Source organism: Heloderma suspectum, chromosome 5, assembly GCF_057233095.1.
Source record: "Heloderma suspectum isolate Gila_16-S chromosome 5, 16-S_ref, whole genome shotgun sequence".
Taxonomy (NCBI): domain Eukaryota; kingdom Metazoa; phylum Chordata; class Lepidosauria; order Squamata; family Helodermatidae; genus Heloderma; species Heloderma suspectum.
Window position 1 is genome coordinate 97,739,937 of NC_139462.1, and position 19,740 is coordinate 97,759,676.

Consider the following 19,740-nt stretch of genomic DNA (forward strand, 5'->3'; position numbering starts at 1 on the left):
CTATTTAAAGAGCACTTCTCGTGACCAGGGGCAATACAGTAAATAAAAACATCACCCCTCAACTAACAAGACATACTGCATAAGAAAAGGATAGTGGAGAGGGAAAGGTGGAGGAAGAACATCTGTTTGAAAATGCTACTATGATGTTTTAAAAGACATTTAAACATGCAGCAATGGTATCTCTGGGAGGAAGGATGCGAGGCAGGGCTCTTCCTTGCTCATATCAGTGAACAACTTTGACCTGGCAGGTCAGAAACAGGAAGTATTACCTGATTTCCTCTGATCTATCAGTTCAAAGATTCCTATTTCCTTCATGTGAATTGTTCCCACTTTTACCAAGCTGGATAATGGAGCAAAAAGGTATTGGAGGGACTTGGGCCATGAGTCATGTCACCTGGACTTAAAGGGTTAACATGTACCTGAGTCAGGTGGGAGGGGTCTCTGGGAGATCGTATTCCCTTTTTCCTTGTCTCCTCCCCCTACTCTCTATTCTTCCTATTTCCTCCTGCAAGGGATGCTGACCATGAAGCTGATCTCAGCCAACTTACCTCCAGATGTAAGCCTGTTATATCTCAAGTAGAGTCTGTTCCTAACACACCACTTGAGTGTGTTTTGTCTACATCCGTGGCTACTGACAGGGGGCGGATTCGGACTTCTGGTTATGGGCCCAGCAGCCAATAAAGAAGAAAAAGCCTTTTGCAAGAAATCACCCCGAGTACTGACCATTGGATAGACAAGGGAGAAAAATCTCAGAGGTTTGAATGATGGCTGAAGGAAATGTATTTGCAGCCATGGAAAAACTAGGCACCAGGAACTACCAGATATGGAAGTTCAAGATGGAAATGGTGCTAGTGAAAGAGGACTTGTGGGAAGTTCTGGAACTGGCTCATCCTGCAGAAAACTCCCAGGACTGGGACAAAAGGGACAGAAAAGCAAGGGCAACAATTGCTCTATCAGTCCAAAATGACCAGCTGCTCCACATCAGAAATGAGAAAACAGCTAATGTGGGAGGCTCTGCAGATAGTGCACCAGCCTAACAGCATAAATGCAAAGCTCCTTTTGAAAAGGAAGCTGTTTAAAATGAGGCTCGAGAAAGGAGCCAGCTTGCCAGACCGTATAAATGCAGTCTTGCGAGTTGTTGAGGAGTTGTGGGCAATTGGCTCAGAGACCCCAGAGGAAGATGACGTGGCCATCACTTTGTGCAGCCTAGATGACTCCTACATACCCCAGCCTTGGAAGCACACTCTGAAGCAGAGCTGAAATTGGACTATGTAAAGGCCAGGCTGATTAGTGAGTGGAATCGCAGGATGGAAAACATGGCCGATGCCTCATGTAAGAGGACAAAGGCTAGGCCAAAAACAAAGGCCATGAGGGAATCAGAACAAGCCCTTAAGGCAAGGACAACAGAATGCTACAAATGTGGAGCCAGGACACATTTCAAGAGAGACTGTCCTGAAAATGGCCACAGTAGGGAGCCAAAGAGCAGTAGAGGGCAAGGCAGAGTAAACTGCAAGCCACAAGGGGCCCATGCCAGCCGGTCTGTTTACCTCAGAGTAACCAGACCTCAGAGGCACAACCTAGTTTGGCTACTGGACTAGCTAGCAGCCAGATGACTAGCTGGAGGGAGTTCTTTGAGGAACTGGATCACCAAAAGCAGGGTTATGTTTACCTGGCTAACGGGAAACATAAAAGTAGCTGCAATAGGAGAAGGCACCATAGACTGTATAGCACCACTGCATGGTGGGAAAACAAAGCTAACTGACATCTTGTTTATCCCAGACCTGGAAGGGAACTTGCTCTCAGTAAGAAAGCTTACCACAGATGGATTTGTCCTACTTTTCGAAGGGGATGAATGCCAGATCTCCACAAAAGGAAGGTTATGGGGCAATGAAAGGATAAGGAACTCTTATGTATGAGATTGCTGGCAGCAGAGAAGAGGCCAAGAGGGCAGACCACACACAGCACGACAGTTGCATCCACCTCTGGCACAGACGCATGAGGCACAGAAGCGTGGAGGCAATGAAGGAGTTGGTGACCAAAGAACTCAGTGCAGACTTACAGATCCCAGCATGCAGGTGAAGGATGAGCTGTATGTGCTGCATCGAGACCAAGTCCAAGCGAGCCCCGCTGCCCAAGGCAAGCGAGAGCAGAGCTAAAGAACCACTGGAGCTCATCCACTCCGACCTCTGTGGACCTATGGAAGCAATAACCCTTGGAGGGGATAAATACTTCCTCACCTTCATTGATGATGATTCCAGGTTCACAGCAGTGTACATCATCAAGTATAAGGATCAAGTACTGAGCAAGCTGAAGGAGTTTGTTGCAGCAACCAAGAACAAATTCCGCAAGGCATTGGGCGCCGTTTGTACCGACAATGGAGGAGAGTACATTGGAAGAAGATGGAAGGGTACCACCGGGCCCAAGGCATTACGCATCAAAGATGGTCAACTACTCACCAGAACAGAATGGCATGGCTGAGGGGTCCAATAGATCACTCCTAGACATGGTAAGAAACATGCTGTCCGATGCAAACCTACCATTTCAATTCCGGGGAGAGGTGGCATCTACGGCAGCCTACATACAGAACAAGCTGCCAACCAGGGCCACTAGCAAAACACATTTCGAACTGTGGCATGGAGCCAAGCCAAAGGTGGGCCATCTGCAGGTGTTTGGGTGCAAGGCCTATGCTCACATCCCAGAACAGAAAAGGACCAAGCTGGCTGACAGAGCCATCAAAGGGGTCCTGGCGGGATACCGTCCCTACCATAAAGGCTACAGAATTCTTATTCCCCAAGACTGCAGCATCATAGTCAGCCGAAGTGTGCAGTTCGATGAGACTGCGAGGCCCAGGACGATGGAGCTGATAGAGGTGAACTTGAGCACACCTGAGAGTGGAGCAGGGGAGCCCACAGCGCCCGAGGAAGACGAGAGGGCAACTGACACACCTAATCCCAACAGTGAGGCTGGTGACACCGGGAAGCCCAAGCTGAACGCAGCAGAGCAGCAGGAACCCAGGAGATTGGAGAGGGCCACCAAGGGCATGCTGCCAGCCAGGTATGGGGACTATTATTTTGCAGGCAGAGCACAGCAGATCCATGAGCCAGCGAGTTGGGAGGACTTTGCCTCCTTGCCCAAGGATGAGGCAGACAGATGGAAGAAGGCAGCACAGGAAGAGATGGACTCATTACACCAAAATGGGACCTGGACCCTGGCTGAACTCCCCCCCCCCAATCGCAAGGCAATCGGCTGCAAGTGGACCTTCAAAGTGAAGTGCATCACAGGTGGTGAAGTAGAATGCTACAAAGCCAGGTTAGTAGCAAAGGAATACTCTCAAAAGTATGGGGAGGACTATGATGAAACATTTGCCCTGGTGGTAAAGCAAACCACCATTAGAGCAATGCTGAGTGTAGCAGCTAGCAGGGAGATTCAAGTTAGGCATCTAGACATCAAAGCTGAAGCTCAAATATTTTGGCCACCTAATGCGAAGAGAAAACTCTCTGGAAAAGACCCTGATGCTGGGAAAGACTGAAGGCAAAAGGAGAAGGGGACGGCAGAGGACGAGATGGCTAGATAGCATCACTGATGCAATGAACTTGAGCACACTCCGGGAGAGAGTGGAGGACAGGAAGGCCTGGCGTGCTATGGTCCATGGGGTCACGAAGAGTCGGACACGACTTAACGACTGAACAACAACAACATGTAATCTATACGTACACGCAAGCACACCACACACACACACATATTAGAGGTGCGCTTAGACTCGGATATATATTGTATATATACGCAAATTTATGTTATGGGCCTGTGCCCCGGATCTTTTAAGAACCTAGCAACGCCCCTGATCAGGACCAAACTTCACATGTAGGCTTTCTTCACACAGAGCTTTTATCCTGCAATTGATATTGCTCCCTCATGGAAGTTTGCGGGCTTTTTACATAATGCCGTCACCCTCCAGGGCATCTCCTGCACTAAATGCCTGTTGTTTCATTTTTAAATGGATCACAGATAATGAGCTATCAAATTACCATGCTGTGTTCAGCTTGAGTTTCCTCTGTGAAAAGAAGAAAGCGGCAAGAAGAGGAGCGAGATCAATGACAGATAATGGAAGACTCAGATACGGGGAGAAGGAGGGGGAAGGGCATGGGGGGAAAGGAAGCACATGAAAAAGGGAGTTGTGATCCTGCATTTAAAACGGAAGCGGAAAGCCTGGTTATAAATGCAGGATTTTAAGCTGGTGCAGAGATGCCTGTAGCCTCTCCTAGGGGGGAGGCACTTGATGCAACATCAAAACCCTGTGCAATTACCTCAGAGGAGGGAAAATCCCAGGTGCAACAAATAGAGGATGCCTGTGAGGAGCAGAGTGGTAGCAACTGTAAATGCTCTTGCCATGTAACTCTGTAGGTGATTAAAATAATCCATGGTGACCACCAGACAACATGATAACCCACGATGGATTAAATAACCCCTAATGCAGACTTGGGTTAGGAGAGTGAGTTATTTCGGCCAAATAAGCCATCATGGGTTAAAAAAATCCCAACAGACGACACAATAACCCACAATGCAGGTAAGCCATCATGGCTTTTTTAACCCATCATGGGTTATCGTGATGTCCGAACCCAGTTTTTACCTCATGCCTCTGGCAACATAATACTTACTGAATTGCTACATTTACTGTATATCCCATCTACCTTCAAGAAGCTAATGGTGAAATATAATGGTTTCTTTGTCCTTGCAACAACCTTGAGCAGTCAGTTAGGCTGAGAGATGGGAATAGCCAAAGGTCAACGTAAGCTTCAGGAGCGAGTGGGACTCCCCATCCTAGTCTGATATTTTAAGCACTAAACCACACCACTCCTATGGGCTTCTGTTGGAAATGGTCTTTGCAGATCCACCCTCTGGATTCTGTAGAAGTTTCATGATTAACTGCATCAGTTCCATCTAGTAAAATGACAGTGGTGTATTTGGTTAATTTCATACACTCAGAAGTTGCCATTCTGGGCTATTTCCCCACAACAGTTTGTGGCTCATTTTGCTCATTTGGAAGTGGCTGTTCCAGCCTGTTTTCTGGAATACGGACTATGGCCCAGAATGGCTATTGAAACATGATTTCTGTGGAAGTTTTGGAGCTCATTAAATCTGCCCCATCTAGTCCGGTGGGACTCCTGAGTTTGGTTGATTTGGCTCCCTCAGAAGTTACTGTTCTGGCCTCTTTTGCACAATATGGACTATGGCCCGGAATGGCTATTGAAATGTGGTTTCCGTGGAGGTTTTGGAGCTTATTATATCTGTCCCATCTAGTAGTGTGCGACTGGCAAGTTTGGTTGATTTGGCTCATTTGGAAGTTGCCATTCTGGGCCATTTTTCTTCAATACGGACTATGGCCTGGAACGGGTATCGGAACATGGTTTCTGTGGATGTTTTTTTGGCTTACTGCATCCCTGCCATGGAGTGATGTGTGACTGGTGAGTTTGGTTGATTTGGCTCATTCGGAAGTGTCCATTCCAGGCCATTCCTTTCTGTTCCAGATACGTTCTGGGCATTATGGGGTTAGTAATAATACACTATTGCAAGGGTTTTAGTCCTAAAAGATTGTTCTCAAGTGTTTCTAACACATGCCACTATTTTTTAGCATTCTTTTTTTTAATATAAAGGGGCTGTTCTGGCTCGTTCCAGGTTTCTCACTGTCCCCTAATCTTCCACTTACAAATGATCTCGCTAGGAGGGAAGGAGGAGAAGTAGCCTTTCAACAGCCCTTGTGTACTGTACCAACTTTATTAGTACAGTCCATATATTCTTCATTCTTTTAGCCAAACTTGTAAGAATGCTTATGCCATAATAAATCTGTTATGGAGCAATCCGGTGCATGTTTTGACAGAAAACATCCCTACAACTCCCAGCATCCTTCCAGCCATGCTGACTGGGGCATGCTGGGAACTGTACGACTTCTTTCTGTCTAAACATGGATAGGCTTGCACCCTTAGTCTTTAAAGATGCCATAAGCCTCTTTGTTGTTTTTGCATCATTTATGTTTCTTCTGGTCTTGGCATCCCTAAAATGAGAGAGAAACTTCACCTACCCTTCAGACGTAAAGATAAAGGAAGTTGTACCGCAATCATTATCACCTATTGTGCACTGGCATTTTGTGTTTAGGCAACTAAGAAAGAATCAATATAGCCACACTTGTTTTGAATCCTCGGGGAGCTGAAACGTGAAAAAGGCAATTGTACTGCATGCATAGAGGAGTTCTCAATTTTTTAAAAAAAGATCCACGGTATCTTGCCCTCGACACCAGAGGTGGGCGGCACGTAGCGCGCCAGATTTTTGTGGACTTCAACTCCCGGAAGCCCCTGCCAGCATAGCCAATGGCCAGGAATGCTGGGAGTCGAAGTTCAACCCGTCTGGCGATCTACTTCCTGCCCACCCCTGGCTCTACGAGTGGCGATTCTCCTCTGCCGTTCACTGTATCCTGACTTTGAAGTACTGAGCCCAATCGATGACTCGACGTGGGCTCAAGAGAGGAAGGGGAAGTCGCCCCCCAGCCACGTTTCCGCTGTCCCCCTTCCCTTTTCCGGTATGTGACTCCTTTAGCCGGCTGTCTTCTCCCCCCCCCGCGCAAAGGGATGTTGGGAGTCGTAGTTCTGACGCTGGCGAGTCGTGAGCTGCGGAGGAGGGCAGAACGCCCCGTTTCACGCGCCGGGTTCGTTCCCGGCGGCGCTCCGTTCCCGCAGGCCGACGGTGCGAGCGAGCGAGCGAGCTGCTGGAGAAAGGGGCGACGACCCGCTCTCGCTCGTTTAGGCTGCAAGCTAGGCAGTGACTCTGCGGCGGCGAACGGAGAGGGATGGAAGGGGCGGCCTGGCGCCAGGGCGGCCGCGGTAGGGGCAGGGGCAGACCCGGGGCCGGGGCCGGGGGCATCCCCGCAGGCAACGGACCTGGCGGCCGGGGAAGGGCGAGAGGAGTGGGAGGCGTTTCACCGGTCGCCGCGTGCAAGAGCAGCGTATTGGGAGGCAGTGGTGAGTATCCCCCACCCTCCCATTCCCCGCATAGCCTCATGTTCCACGTCGGGCCCGAGGGAAGACCCGGCGAGGGCTTTTAAAAACATATTTTTAGAGGAGCAAGAAAGGCCTCCCGGAACCGCTTCTCAGAAGAACGGGCAATGACGATGATGGCTGTAATAACAGTTCTTTTAAATATTCGAAATGCTTTATACTCCTTGCCTATTGAGGCCACACCGTTCACATACAAGTGTGCACTCACATCATGCGCATGCACTAACACCATATGTGTACATGCACCATGTATGCACATGCCTGCATGCCTTCCACATGTATGCGCGCACACCATTCATGTGCACGCTTTGGTGCACATGGATTTGGTGGAATCCTGTGGTGCCATTCCACTTGCAGGGCAAGTTTTGATTCACACACACGTTCCTGCGTGCTCCTCTCAGCCTCCCACCCGCTTCTAGTCTCCATCAGGGCACATTCGTCAGGGAGTTTTGATCGTCTCTGTCCATTGTGTTACACTGAGGATGAAAACTCAAAAACAATTCCTAAACCTGTACTATGTTTAACATAGTGCTGGACGGGAAGTTTATTCTCATGACCATGGGGATGAAAATTGTCACGCCCTCTCCCCCTTACTTGATCTGTGGCAGTCAGGTGAGGAGCTAAGAGAGCCTATCTTCATCTCCATCACTGGGAGAGTAAACTCCCTGTCCAGCGCTATATTTTTGCACTGTGTTAAACATAATACAGGCTTAGGAAGCCTTTTTGAATGGCTGTGTACACATTCCACAGGCAAGTGTACTTTCCCACTTGGTTGCTCGCTTGAGAGGCAAAGGGCCCAAACTGTTAAGATGTAGTAAACCTTAGTGGATAGCTGGAGACACCAATAGAATATGGCGTTGAGTTTGAATTCCTGAAGATCGAAGAAGAATCCAGGAAGGAAAAATCATATTGTCAGCAGATTGTAAAATAATAAATATGTAATATATTTGGTGGAATCCTGTGGTGCCATTCCACTTGCAGGGCAAGTTTTGATCCAGCAGGTCCCCGCCCCCCGAAGAAGAGGGGAGCCATTTTTGCTGATTCTGTTTTGCCTCTGCAGCACCCTGATGCACCTTCCATTCTAGAACAGATTTGGCTGGTCATAGGGGCTGAAGGGGGAATTGTCAAAAATCACTCCCCCTTCTGTTAGTGGAGGCATGTGCAGCAACAAAAGCCTCTCTGTCAGTGGTATAGTACCATTGGATTTTATCCACTGAAGAGAATATTCTTCTACTGGTAATAAATTACTCTCCTACTGCATCAGACAGATGGAGAGAGATGCATGTTAAAACTGAATGAAAAGTATAGGGTTAGGAGAGAAGTTACTACCAAACCTCTGACTGACTAAATAACAAAGAGAGAGGATTAGCAAGCATCTCGCATCCAAAGCACTTTACACCTATCACTAACTACTGTAGCAAGTCCCTGCTTCCCCTCTCCCCATTATGACAGGATTGTCCCTCATGTCCAGACTGGCTCCGGTGCCCAAGTAGAACTCTTAAATCCAGAAGGGCTTCTCCATTCACTTCAACAGAGCGAAGTATGCTCCAGGGTTTCGGATCGGGTTGTATATTTATAAACATTATTATTATTATACAATCCTTCATGTTTTTGGCCAAGTTACTGCTCTTCTCTGATCATACTGATGCCTTTCTCCATTGTTTACAGTGACATTCATACAGCAAAAGATGTGCATTAGCTTGGAGCCTAACTAATGCTCTGGCAGGAGTGTTCCCTCAGTGGAGTTCCATTCATGGGACTCCCATGCTGGCGGGTGAGGGGGAAAGGCAATTTTTACCACTCCCACCTGAGCCCGTTGCACCCCCGAATATCTGCTCCAATGAGTTGGAGGACCCTCTGGAATAGTGTGGGGCAGCCTTCTTTAACCTGCTCCCCTCCTGAGGTTTTGGACTACAACTCCCAGGATTCCTAACCATTGAATATGCTTGTTGGGAGTGATGGGAGATGAAGTCCAGAATGTCAGGAGGGCACCAGGTTGGAGAAGGATCAGTTCAGAAAGAATCAGTTCAGCCCAGCCACAGTTATTTTGAGTCTTCGGGGAGCTGAAACCTGAAAAAGGCAGTTGTGCTGTATTCTCAATTAAAATTTTTGGTGTTGTTTAAGATCCTCAAAATCTTAATGGGGGGGGGGCACAGGGGAGGAAAAATGGGTGAAAATCACTTCCCTCCTCCCTACCCCCAGCAGAAGCCTCCACTGGATTTGAGTCCCTTCTGCAGATGGAAGGAGCTCTTCTTTTTGCAGAAGAGAATTCAGGACTCCAACCCATTGAAAACAGCTTGGCTTTTCCACTTGAAGTAACACTGATGGTAGAGCAAACAGCCTAACTGAGGATCTATCTTTTTCTGTATATTTCATATGCAGAGTAAAATGCTCAATAGGTTTTTAATGAAATTAATAATTTATCTGGAAATTATTTTTGATTTGAGCTAGAATGAATTCAGTACTTGCAAGCTGTGTCTTTGACAGTGTTTGTGTACTTCTTTGATTGCATATGTCCAATTATGGTTATATGTAGCTCTTTAATATGTTTTCAAATATGATGATAAGTGGGATTTTTTACTTTGAAAGTTAAAAGATTTCTTGGTATGATGAGGAGGGGTGTGTGTGTACTTGTGTGTGTGAGTGATAAGTTGATTAATGGGTCAGAAGCTGGTAGGGCTCATTGGAAATATATTTTCAGTATTAGAATGTGTTGATGTATCTTCATTAAGATCCAAATCTGTTCTTAATCATGACTTTTTATATGATACAAACTCTCAAATTCTGATCCTTAAACATGTATAATATACATTTACTGGTTTAATCACTAGATTAATCAGCTAAAGATTTAGTTGATGAATTAGTATTGCTGAGAACTAAGGTCATACTTGTTTTTTCATGACTATTTTGATTCTGGTCTTACTGTAATAGGGAATAGAATAAAAAAGTAAATATTTAAAGATGGCCTTTCCCACAAACAGTGACTGAAAGATTTTATTTATTAAACCTTCTTAATTTATGTTTCTTCATTATCTCAAAAGGACATCAATATTGACTTTTTTTTATAATGCAAATATATTTCAATGTCATTTGTTTAAAAGATGAACAGTCAATTAAATTCCTCAGTAGACTGACAACCTTAACTTTATACTGAACACCAATGCCATTTGTGCCATTGTATGGACACAGTTGTTGCTATACTTATCTGAATCCTAAGCATGTCTTGAGCCATTATACGGAAATCCATGTTAAGGAATCCTGGTGGGTGTGCATGCACATGAGCTCTCTCTTCCCCACTTCAGGAGAATCTACCATGAGAGAGGGCAATTTGGAACAAAGCAGCAGTGGGGATAGAGATGAGTGCTAAATCCTTTCCCTGCCTGTGACTTTTCCACTTCAAACATCTTCCTTCAAAAGTTTCTTTGTCCTTGCAAACATGTGCTTGGAATCTAGTCTTGGAGTGTAGAAGCAGCTGAGCAGCTGATTGAAGTAGAGATACAGCCTGTGGGTGGGGAAAGACCTGAGTACTCCCTTTCCCCTGTTGCTTCTCTGCTCCAAATTGGCTATCTCTGAAGCAGGGTAGAGGATTGTCAAGGGTTCAGTTATATACATTCCTATGTAATGTTTAATTAGGCCCGCAGGCTCAAGCCATTAGTGACTGATATACTTTCTTCACACAGATGGTCACATACTTCCATTTTGAGCAGATGCCTAGTTTCAGAAGTGTGGGTGATGCTAGTGATTTGTAGTAAGAAACCAAGAAGTCTAGCAGTGTTTCAAGAGACTATTGAACTAACTGTGAGGAGAGTCTAATCTTCTTTTTAGCTGTCTTGTCCTTGCACACTAGAAGATACTTGAAACTGTGTCATTTATAGAGAAAATCAGGGTTTCACCCATGTTAAAAATACATTTTTAAAACCTTGAAATCTTTTCATAGATTGTTAGGTATTTAAACAGAGGGTTTGCTGTTTTTTGCATTTCTTATGTAAAAAAAATTAGTCATCTTTTAGACTACTGATATCTCAATGTTGATTTTAATGTTGATCTTATCACTTTGTTCCTTTAAACAGAGCTAGCTTCGCAGAAAAAATTTGACGAAATTAAGAAGGCTAATCAAGCTGCAGCTAAAAAACTTGTTGAAGATCAGTTTGATTCCTCATCTGAAGACGATGATGAAGAGGTTGAAGGAAAACATGGAAAAATATTGGCCAAAACATTTACAACTTATACTAATCAAACTGGTAAAGCTTTTTATATGTATATATTCCTTTCTCAGCTTTCACTGTTTCTTACATCAGTATTTTTATTCTAGGAACAATAGTGTACCTAAGTATGTTTGCTCAAAAATATAGCTCTGTTTATCCCGAAAGGTGTAAGTGTAGCAGTAAATATAAAAATGTAGATATTCCATTAAAGCATAAGAAGAGCCATGCTAGAGCAGAACAAGGGTCTGTCTAATTCAGCATCCTGTTTCCAACAGTACCCAGCCAGATGACTTGAAGTACACAAGCAGGAGTTATTTCATTCAATTATTTATGTGAAATAATTCAGTATATCACAGTGGCTAAAATACTTGGTAGGTCCTTGATTCATCTATTGCAGGCCTGCACAGCTTAAGTCATGTAGGTCAAATGTGGCCCTTCCCCTGTGGAAAGGAAGCCTTGTGGTGGAATTTTCAATAACTCTTGCCTGTGGCCCTTACCCACTTCTTTTTGTGGGCACATCACAAAAATATGCAGTTGATATTGCAGGGACTCTGCCATGAGCTGTACCCGTCCATCCCATGGAGAGGGAGAACATAGGCAAGTAGTCTGGTTTCTATGGTTTTAGATCCAGCGGGCTCTTATCATCTGATGCAGCCTTCTCCAGCCTGGCACCCTCCAGGTGTGTTGGACTGAAGCTGGCAGGAGATGATGGGAGCTGTAGTCCGACACATCTGGAGTGTGCCAGGTTGGGGAAGGCTGATTCTGGGGTGATGAAGACCACTGCTTGTCTGTGCAAAGTCAGGCCTCTGCTTACAGGTGAGTATAAGGGACAATTGGGTAAGTGAGACAAAACATTAGCAGCATGTGCCTCAGGGAAACATAATTAAGTGAATAGCAAAGAAGGCGTTCAGATGTCTTTTAGCCTCTCCCCTGGATCAGCCACACTGGAATCTCAAGCTCCCCAGAGAGATTATCAGCGTCTGGGGAAAGGCAGTCTGGTGGAAAAGGCTCTACTAGAGAGGGAGCCCTGATGTCGCTGATTTGAGTGGCTCCTGGGAGTTTAGATGTATGGGTTCCCCTGCTCTGCTTCCATTTGTTCCTCCCTTCTGTCACCCCATCCTGCAGATAGTGGGTCCTTTCCTGATGACAGTCTGGGAACCTTCACTTTGCTTTCCTGCCTTCCCTGTCTGCTGGCCACTGGCAGCAGCCACAGCTGTGTTACAGTGAGCTCAGCTGGACAGCGGCATGTGATAGTTTAGAGCAGGCTCGGGCAACCCCTGTCGTGCTCACTCCTCCCCATCACCGTTGGTACCGTGCTCACCCTGCCGCTGCTGTGTTCACTTTCCCCTTGCTGCTGCTACCATGCTCGGCTCCTCCTTCCTGCTGCTGTGCTAACCTCCTCTCCCCCTCTCGCTGCCACCCCAACGCCACAGCATCCCTAACGAGGAAGAAGGAAGTCAGCAGATTCGCCTTCCTGCTTCCTTGTTAAGACTCTGGTGAGTATGAAGGTAGGCAGTAGAAGCAGAGGGAGGTGGCAGAGGTCTCACGGATGCACCCAGGGGCCCTAGCAGGCTCTGTGTTCCCAACCCTTGTTTGAGAGAGAGAAGAGAGACTGTGCTGTGAGGTTCCGAGAGAAGAGAGCATGCTCTGGAGTGGTGAGAAAAGGGAGTTCAAATATACCAGTGGTGAGGCAGAGAGGAGAGAGCATGCTATGGAGCACAAAGAGAAAGAGGGTAAATGGAGGATGCATTGAAAAATGACAACAATAATTTAACGTTTTAGCTTGGAGGTTCTCAGAGTGATTTGAGTAAGGCATCTTTCCTCTATTCGCTTAACACAAGAAACAAAACCCAAGTTGTTTGTTACGAGGGATGTCTACTGAAAGCCTGTGTAATGTGCCTTGAATGCAGCAAAATTACTTATACTCAGAAGAAATTATGTATTTTAGGGCAGTAAGGTTTTGGACACTTCTGCTTCTTGAACAGAAACCTATCTAATTAGATTTGGTTTCCAGTGGGGTAAAGAAAAGTCTCCACTAGACCATGTGGAGATGTTAAATGTACCTACATAACTTTCTCTTCTAAATGAAGTATTACAGATCTGCAGTCAAATTAAAATAGTCCTCTTTTTGGAAGGCACATGGGATGACTTCTGGATATTTATTTCCTTCTGTTACTTTTTACATTTAGTAGGTACAGTGGGAGGTGACAAGCAGAGTGATGATGGAATGCAGTAAAAGCTACACTACATGGTTCAGAAATGGTATCTCTGTAGCATGTTTCCCCTTTCCTATGTTAACATATAGAAATGTCTTGTTTGGTGAGCATAAAATATACTCTTGGTTTGAAGCAGAAGCATCTTGGAGGTTTATGGCAGAAACAATTTGAGGCTATTTGATTGTCCTCTGGCTGTGATGGGGTCCAAAGCTGCAGGGTAGGCATTATGACTAAAGTGAGGTGGGTGGCTACTAAGAAGAGGGCCTTTCCTGTTGTGGCACCCAGTTGTAGAATGAGCTCTCCAGAGAGGTTCGCCTGGTGCCTAGGTTGTGCTCTTTTCAGTGCCAGGTGAAGACCTTCTTATTTTCCCAGTCATTATAGTCTGTCCTTAATTGATATGAACCACCCAGAGAGCTTCAGCTATTGGGTGGTATATAAATATACTAAATAAATAAATATGCTATCTTCTCAGAGATAGGTAGCAAGAGAAGGTAGCATTTTGCACAGGGGCACTAATTTGGACTCTGCAGCATTTACGGAAGATAAAATGAGTTTGGAAGCCGTTATAGACTGGGATTGAAAGAGGCTTTGATTCATGTGTAGTTTCCATTTCAAAGCCTCTGTAAACATTAACATGGCATGCATCTTCTTTTACATGGAAATAAAGGTTCACAAACTAACTTCTTATTATTCTTTGGCATTGGTCCACTAACGTATTTAGAAGTTGAGATAAAACAGTAAATTGTCATATACTCTTTTTTTTTTTAAAATAAACAAAATCTTTTTCTTGTATTCCAAGATGGAGATGCAAGTGAATTGGAACGCACAAGACAGTACATGAATGATGCTTTTCAATCTGGGGCAATGACATGCTTGATTTGTATTGCTTCCATTAAAAGAAACCAAGCTGTAAGTATCTTACATTATGAGTATTATCATAGGACCATTTTTTCTATATTTACTCCTTGATCTCCAAAGAGAGAAAGGACATATAAAGAGGTATACTTATGGCTCCACCTTTGGATTCCCCTTCAAAAGTCTGATACAGAAAGTGACACAAGCCTCCTTTTATTCAGGCATTCATCTTGTTGCTGGGCATGATCAATTAGTTCAGAATGACTTAGAAATTTTACTGTAACAACCATTTGTCACTTGGACTGCCTGAATTCAAACCTCTTCTGTTTCCTATTATATGTGTTTGGGGGATTTCTTCCACCATACTAGTTTCTGCTACATTTGAATTTACTAGCTCTGGTAGAAAAATTTGCATATGAGTTGATTGACCAGTTCTGACACAAACACACAGCACATGTACAAGAGGGATCCTAGTCTGGGCAAGACATTTTCTTGAAGTGATCAGGCCAAAGGATGAGTGACTTCTTTGTAGGAGAGATGGGAGAAAAACTGCTTCCCTTTCTGGCACTCAGTGACCCTTTTCTGGCACATCATCAACAATCCACAATTAACATATTGACTGGGATCGGACGAAATGCTGCAGCTCATTGTGGGTTATTTAACCTATAATGAACCGTGATGCCTGTGGTTGTCATGTTACATATCTGCCCCCTGTTCGGGGATTGTCTTGTCATGCAAACCTGGCGAGCGTGGGTTATACGAGGATTGAACAATCCATGATCTGTTTTAGGGTTCTGCAAGGGTTGTTTAACCCTTGCATAACCCACAATCTCCAGGTTCGCACAACACAACAACACCCAAGCGGGAGTTGCATATTTAGAATGGCAGCTGCACGCATCTTGCATGTGCCGCAGTGTAACCATGGGTTAAATAACCCAGAGTTCCGAGTTCCCAAAATCATGATAAATAACCCATGGTGGGCTGTTCTGTCGTGTGAACAGCCCTAATGTGGTTGCTTGTCGCTGGCAAATGAACAACCCAGAATTTGAGCCCATGGTTTAATCTGTGGGCATCCCAGGGTTGTTTATTGCAGTGGGAGAGGCAAGTGTGCGGGAACCAGTATGTATTCTTAGTCCTGCTGCATTTTCAGCAATCCACACTTTGTCAACTGTGGGTTGCTGATGATGTGTGAACCGGGTCAATGTGTCTGTTAAGCACTGACCACTGTTTTTTGGTTTTTATGAAGCCCTGCTCCATTTGTGCTTAAAATCTAGCACAGGGGTGGTGAAGTTGTGACACTCCAGATGTTTTGGCCGACAACTCCCATCAGCCTTAGCCAGCATAACCAGTGGTGAAGGATGATGGGAGTTAGGCCAAAGCATCTGGAGTGCCACAAGTTGCCAACCCTGATCTAGCAGAACCTGTGGTGAGGCTTTGTTTGTGGCAGCCCTACAGCTGTGCTTCCTGCAGAAGGCTTGCCAGACCCTGTCTTTACAGCTTTTTAAAGAAACTTAGGGCACAATCCTATCGGGATAGGTGGCCGCCTCCGAACTTGGAGGCGACCACCTACCCAGTGCAGTTCAGGAGCAGCGTGGAGAAGATCTCCTCCTCCGCACTTCAGCCACCCCGCATTTGATTTCAGCTGTCTAGCCGGGACGGTGGAGGCCGGATGATGCATAGGAAGTGTTGGAAAGGCACTTCTGCCCCTCCCGCCCCAGCACACCCCCAGGAACACTCCATTTTCACTGCTCTTGTGAGCATGGGGCCAATCCACACTGCCTACGAGACAGCGCGGGAGGGGGTGGAGGTCAGTTCTCAGGGAACTGACCTTGGAGTGCAGGTTCTGAGGTCGGTTCCTGGGAACCAACCTATCCTATGGCCGTCTAGCCGCTGACTAGCAGCCATAGGATTGCGCCCTTAAATATTCATTTTTAAGGAATGTTTTTAGATTTAATATGTCTATTTTTAATCTGTAATTTGATATTTTAATTGTTGTTCTTGTGATTTATTGAATTTTAGTGTGTTTTACATGTACAGTCAGCCACAAGGGATGATAATGTGGCAAATAGCTGAAGATATAAATTTGAATAAACGCAGTGATTGCTGTAGGCAGCCAGATGACTGGGTAGTTCTACATCAAGCATAGGTACAATGAATAAAACAAAACCTTCCTCTTAGCATTTGTTGTTGTTGTTGTTGTTGTTGTTCAGTCGTTCAGTCGTGTCCGACTCTTCGTGACCCCATGGACCATAACACGCCAGGCCTTCCTGTCCTGCGCTCTCCCCTGGAGTGTGCTCAAGTTCATATTCATTGCATCGGTGATGCTATCTAGCCATCTCATCCTCTGCCGTCCCCTTCTCCTTTTGACTTCAGTCTTTCCCAGCATCAGGGTCTTTTCCAGAGAGTTTTCTCTTCGCATTAGGTGGCCAAAATATTTGAGCTTCAGCTTCAGTATCTGTCCTTCCAATGAGCAGTCAGGGTTGATTTCCTTTAGGATTGACTGATTGGACCTCCTTGCAGTCCAGGGGACTCATAAGAGTCTTCTCCAGCACCACAGTTCGAAAGCATCAATTCTTCGGCGCTCAGCCTTCCTTATAGTCCAGCTCTCATAGCCATACATTACTACTGGGAAAACCATAGCTTTGATTAGACGGACCTTTGTCGGCAAGGTGATGTCTCTGCTTCTTACTATGCTGTCTAGGTTTGCCATAGGTTTCCTCCCAAGGAGCAAGCGTCTTTTAATTTCATGGCTACAGTCACCGTCTGCGGTGATCTTGGAGCCCAAGAAAGTAAAATCTGTCACTGCTTCCGTTTCTTCCCCTTCCATATGCCAGGAAGTGATAGGGCCAGATGCCATGATCTTCGTTTTTTTTAATGTTGAGTTTCAAACCAGCTTTTGCACTCTTCTCTTTCACCCTCAACAAGAGGCTCTTGAGATCCTCTTCGCTTTCTGCCATTAGGGTGGTATCGTCTGCGTGTCTGAGGTTGTTGATAATTCTCCCGGCAATCTCAATTCTGACCTGTGATTCATCCAACCCGGCGTTTCTCATGATGTACTCTGCATATAAGTTAAATAAGCAGGGTGACAATATGCAGCCTTGTCGTACACCTTTCCCAATTTTGAACCAATCGGTTGTTCCATGTCCGGTTCTTACTGTTGCTTCTTGACCCTGGTACAGGTTTCTCAGGAGACAGGTAAGGTGGTCTGGTACTCCCATCACTTTAAGAATTTGCCACAGTTCGTTGTGATCCACACAATCAAAGGCTTTAGCGTAGCCAATGAAGCAGAAATAGATGTTTTTCTGGAATTCTCTTGCATTCTCCATGATCCAGCGAATGTTGGCGATTTGATCTCTAGTTCCTCTGCCTCTTCGAAACCCAGCTTGTACTTCTGGTAGTTTCGGTTCACATACTGCTGAAGCCTAGCTTGTAGGATTTTGAGCATCACCTTGCTGGCATGTGAAATGAGCGCAATTGTATGGTAGTTTGAACACTCTTTGGCATTGCCCTTCTTTGGAATTGGAATGTAAACTGACCTTTTCCAGTCTTGTGGCCATTGTTGAGTGTTCCAAATTTGTTGGCATATTGAATGCTGCACTATAACAGCTTCATCTTTTAGGATTTTAAATAGCTCAGCTGGAATACTGTCATCTCCGCTAGCTTTGTTGTTAGGAATGCTTCCTAAGGCCCACTTGACTTCACTCTCTAGGATGTCCAGCTCAAGTTCAGTGACCGCACTATCATGGCTATCAGGGACATTCAGATCTTTCCTGTATAGTTCTTCTGTGTATTCTTTCCACCTCTTCTTAATCGCATCTGCTTCTGTTAGGTCCTTGCCTTCTTTGTCCTTTATCATGCCTGTCTTTGCACAAAACGTTCCCTTGAGATCTCCAATTTTCTTGAAGAGATCTCTAGTCTTTCCCATTCTGTTGTTTTCCTCGATTTCTTTGCATTGTTCATTTAAGAAGGCCTTCTTGTCTCTCCTTGCTATTCTCTGGAACTCTGCATTCAGTTGGATATATCTTCCCCTTTCTCCCTTGCTTTCCGCTTCCCTTCTTTCTTCAGCTGCTTGTAAAGCCTCATCATCACTTGGCTTTCTTGCATTTCTTTTTCTTTGGGATGGATTTCGTTGCTGCCTCCTGAACAATGTTACGGACCTCCGTCCATATTTCCTCAGGCACTCTGTCTATCAGGTCTAATCCCTTAAATCTATTCCTCACCTCCACTGTATATTCATCAGGGATATGAGTTAGGTCATACCTGAATGGTTTAGTGGTTTTCCCTACGTTCTTCAATTTAAGCTGAAATTTTGCAACAAGAAGCTCATGATCTGAGCCACTGTCAGCTCCAGGTCTTGTTTTTACTGACTGTATAGAGTTTCTCCATCTTTGACTGCAAAGGACGTAATCTGATTTCGATATTGACCATCTGGTGATGTCCATGTGTAGAGTCGCCTCTTGTGCTGTTGGAAAAGAGTGTTTGCTATGATCAGCGTGTTCTCCTGGCAAAACTCTTATTAGCTTTTCTCCTGCTTCATTTTGTGCACCAAGGCCATGCCTGCCTGTTATCCCGGTGATTTCTTGACTTCCCACTTTAGCATTCCAATCCCCTATGATGAAGAGGACATCTTTTTTTGGTGTTAGTTCTAGAAGGTGTTGTAGGTCTTCATAGAACCGATCAACCTCAACTTCTTCGGCATCAGTGGTTGGGGCATAGACTTGAATTACTGTGATGTTGAATGGTTTGCCTTGGATTCGTACTGAGAGCATTCTATCATTTTTAAGATTGTACCTCAGTACTGCTTTTCCCACCCTTTAGTTGACTATGAGTGCTACTCCATTTTTTCTAAGGGATTCTTGCCCACAGTAGTAGATATAATGGTCACCTGAATTAAATTCGCCCATGCCTGTCCATTTTAGTTCGCTGATTCCCAAGATGTCGATGTTCAAGCTTGCCATCTCATGTTTGACCACCTCTAGCTTACCTTGATTCATTGATCTGACATTCCAGGTTCCTAAACTATATTGTTCTTTACAGCATCGAATTTTCTTTTCACCACCAGACACATCCACAGCTGAGTGTCCTTTTGTCTTTGGCCCAGCCGCTTCACTCTTTCTGGCGCTACTTGGAAATACCCTCTGCTCTTCCCCAGTAGTATATTGGACACTTTCCGACCTGAGGGGCTCACCTTCCAGCGTCATATCTTTTAGCCTTGTGATACGTTCAGTGGGGTTTTCTTGGCAAGGATACTGGAGTGGGTTGCCATTTCCTTCTCCAGTGGACCACATTTTGTCAGAACTCTCTGCCATTACCTGTCCATCTTGAGTGGCCCTGCACGGCATAGCTTATGGCTTCACTGAGTTACGCAAGCCCCATCGCCCCAACAAGGCAGTGATCCATGAAGGGGATGGCATTTTT

General features: G+C 45.3%; 1 protein-coding gene across 2 annotated transcripts in view; it reads left to right on the forward strand.

Moving 5' to 3' along the window:
- The first annotated feature begins 6,586 nt into the window (after window positions 1-6,586).
- Window positions 6,587-19,740, forward strand: part of NFXL1 (nuclear transcription factor, X-box binding like 1) — a 100,199-nt gene continuing 87,045 nt past the window's right edge. For both annotated transcript variants that reach the window (XM_084856851.1, XM_084856850.1), the window contains exons 1-3: window positions 6,587-7,010; window positions 11,117-11,287; window positions 14,267-14,376. In XM_084856851.1, coding sequence (XP_084712977.1) covers window positions 6,839-7,010; window positions 11,117-11,287; window positions 14,267-14,376 — 453 coding nt within the window. In that variant the 5' untranslated portion in view covers window positions 6,587-6,838. The remainder of the gene's footprint in view (window positions 7,011-11,116; window positions 11,288-14,266; window positions 14,377-19,740) is intronic.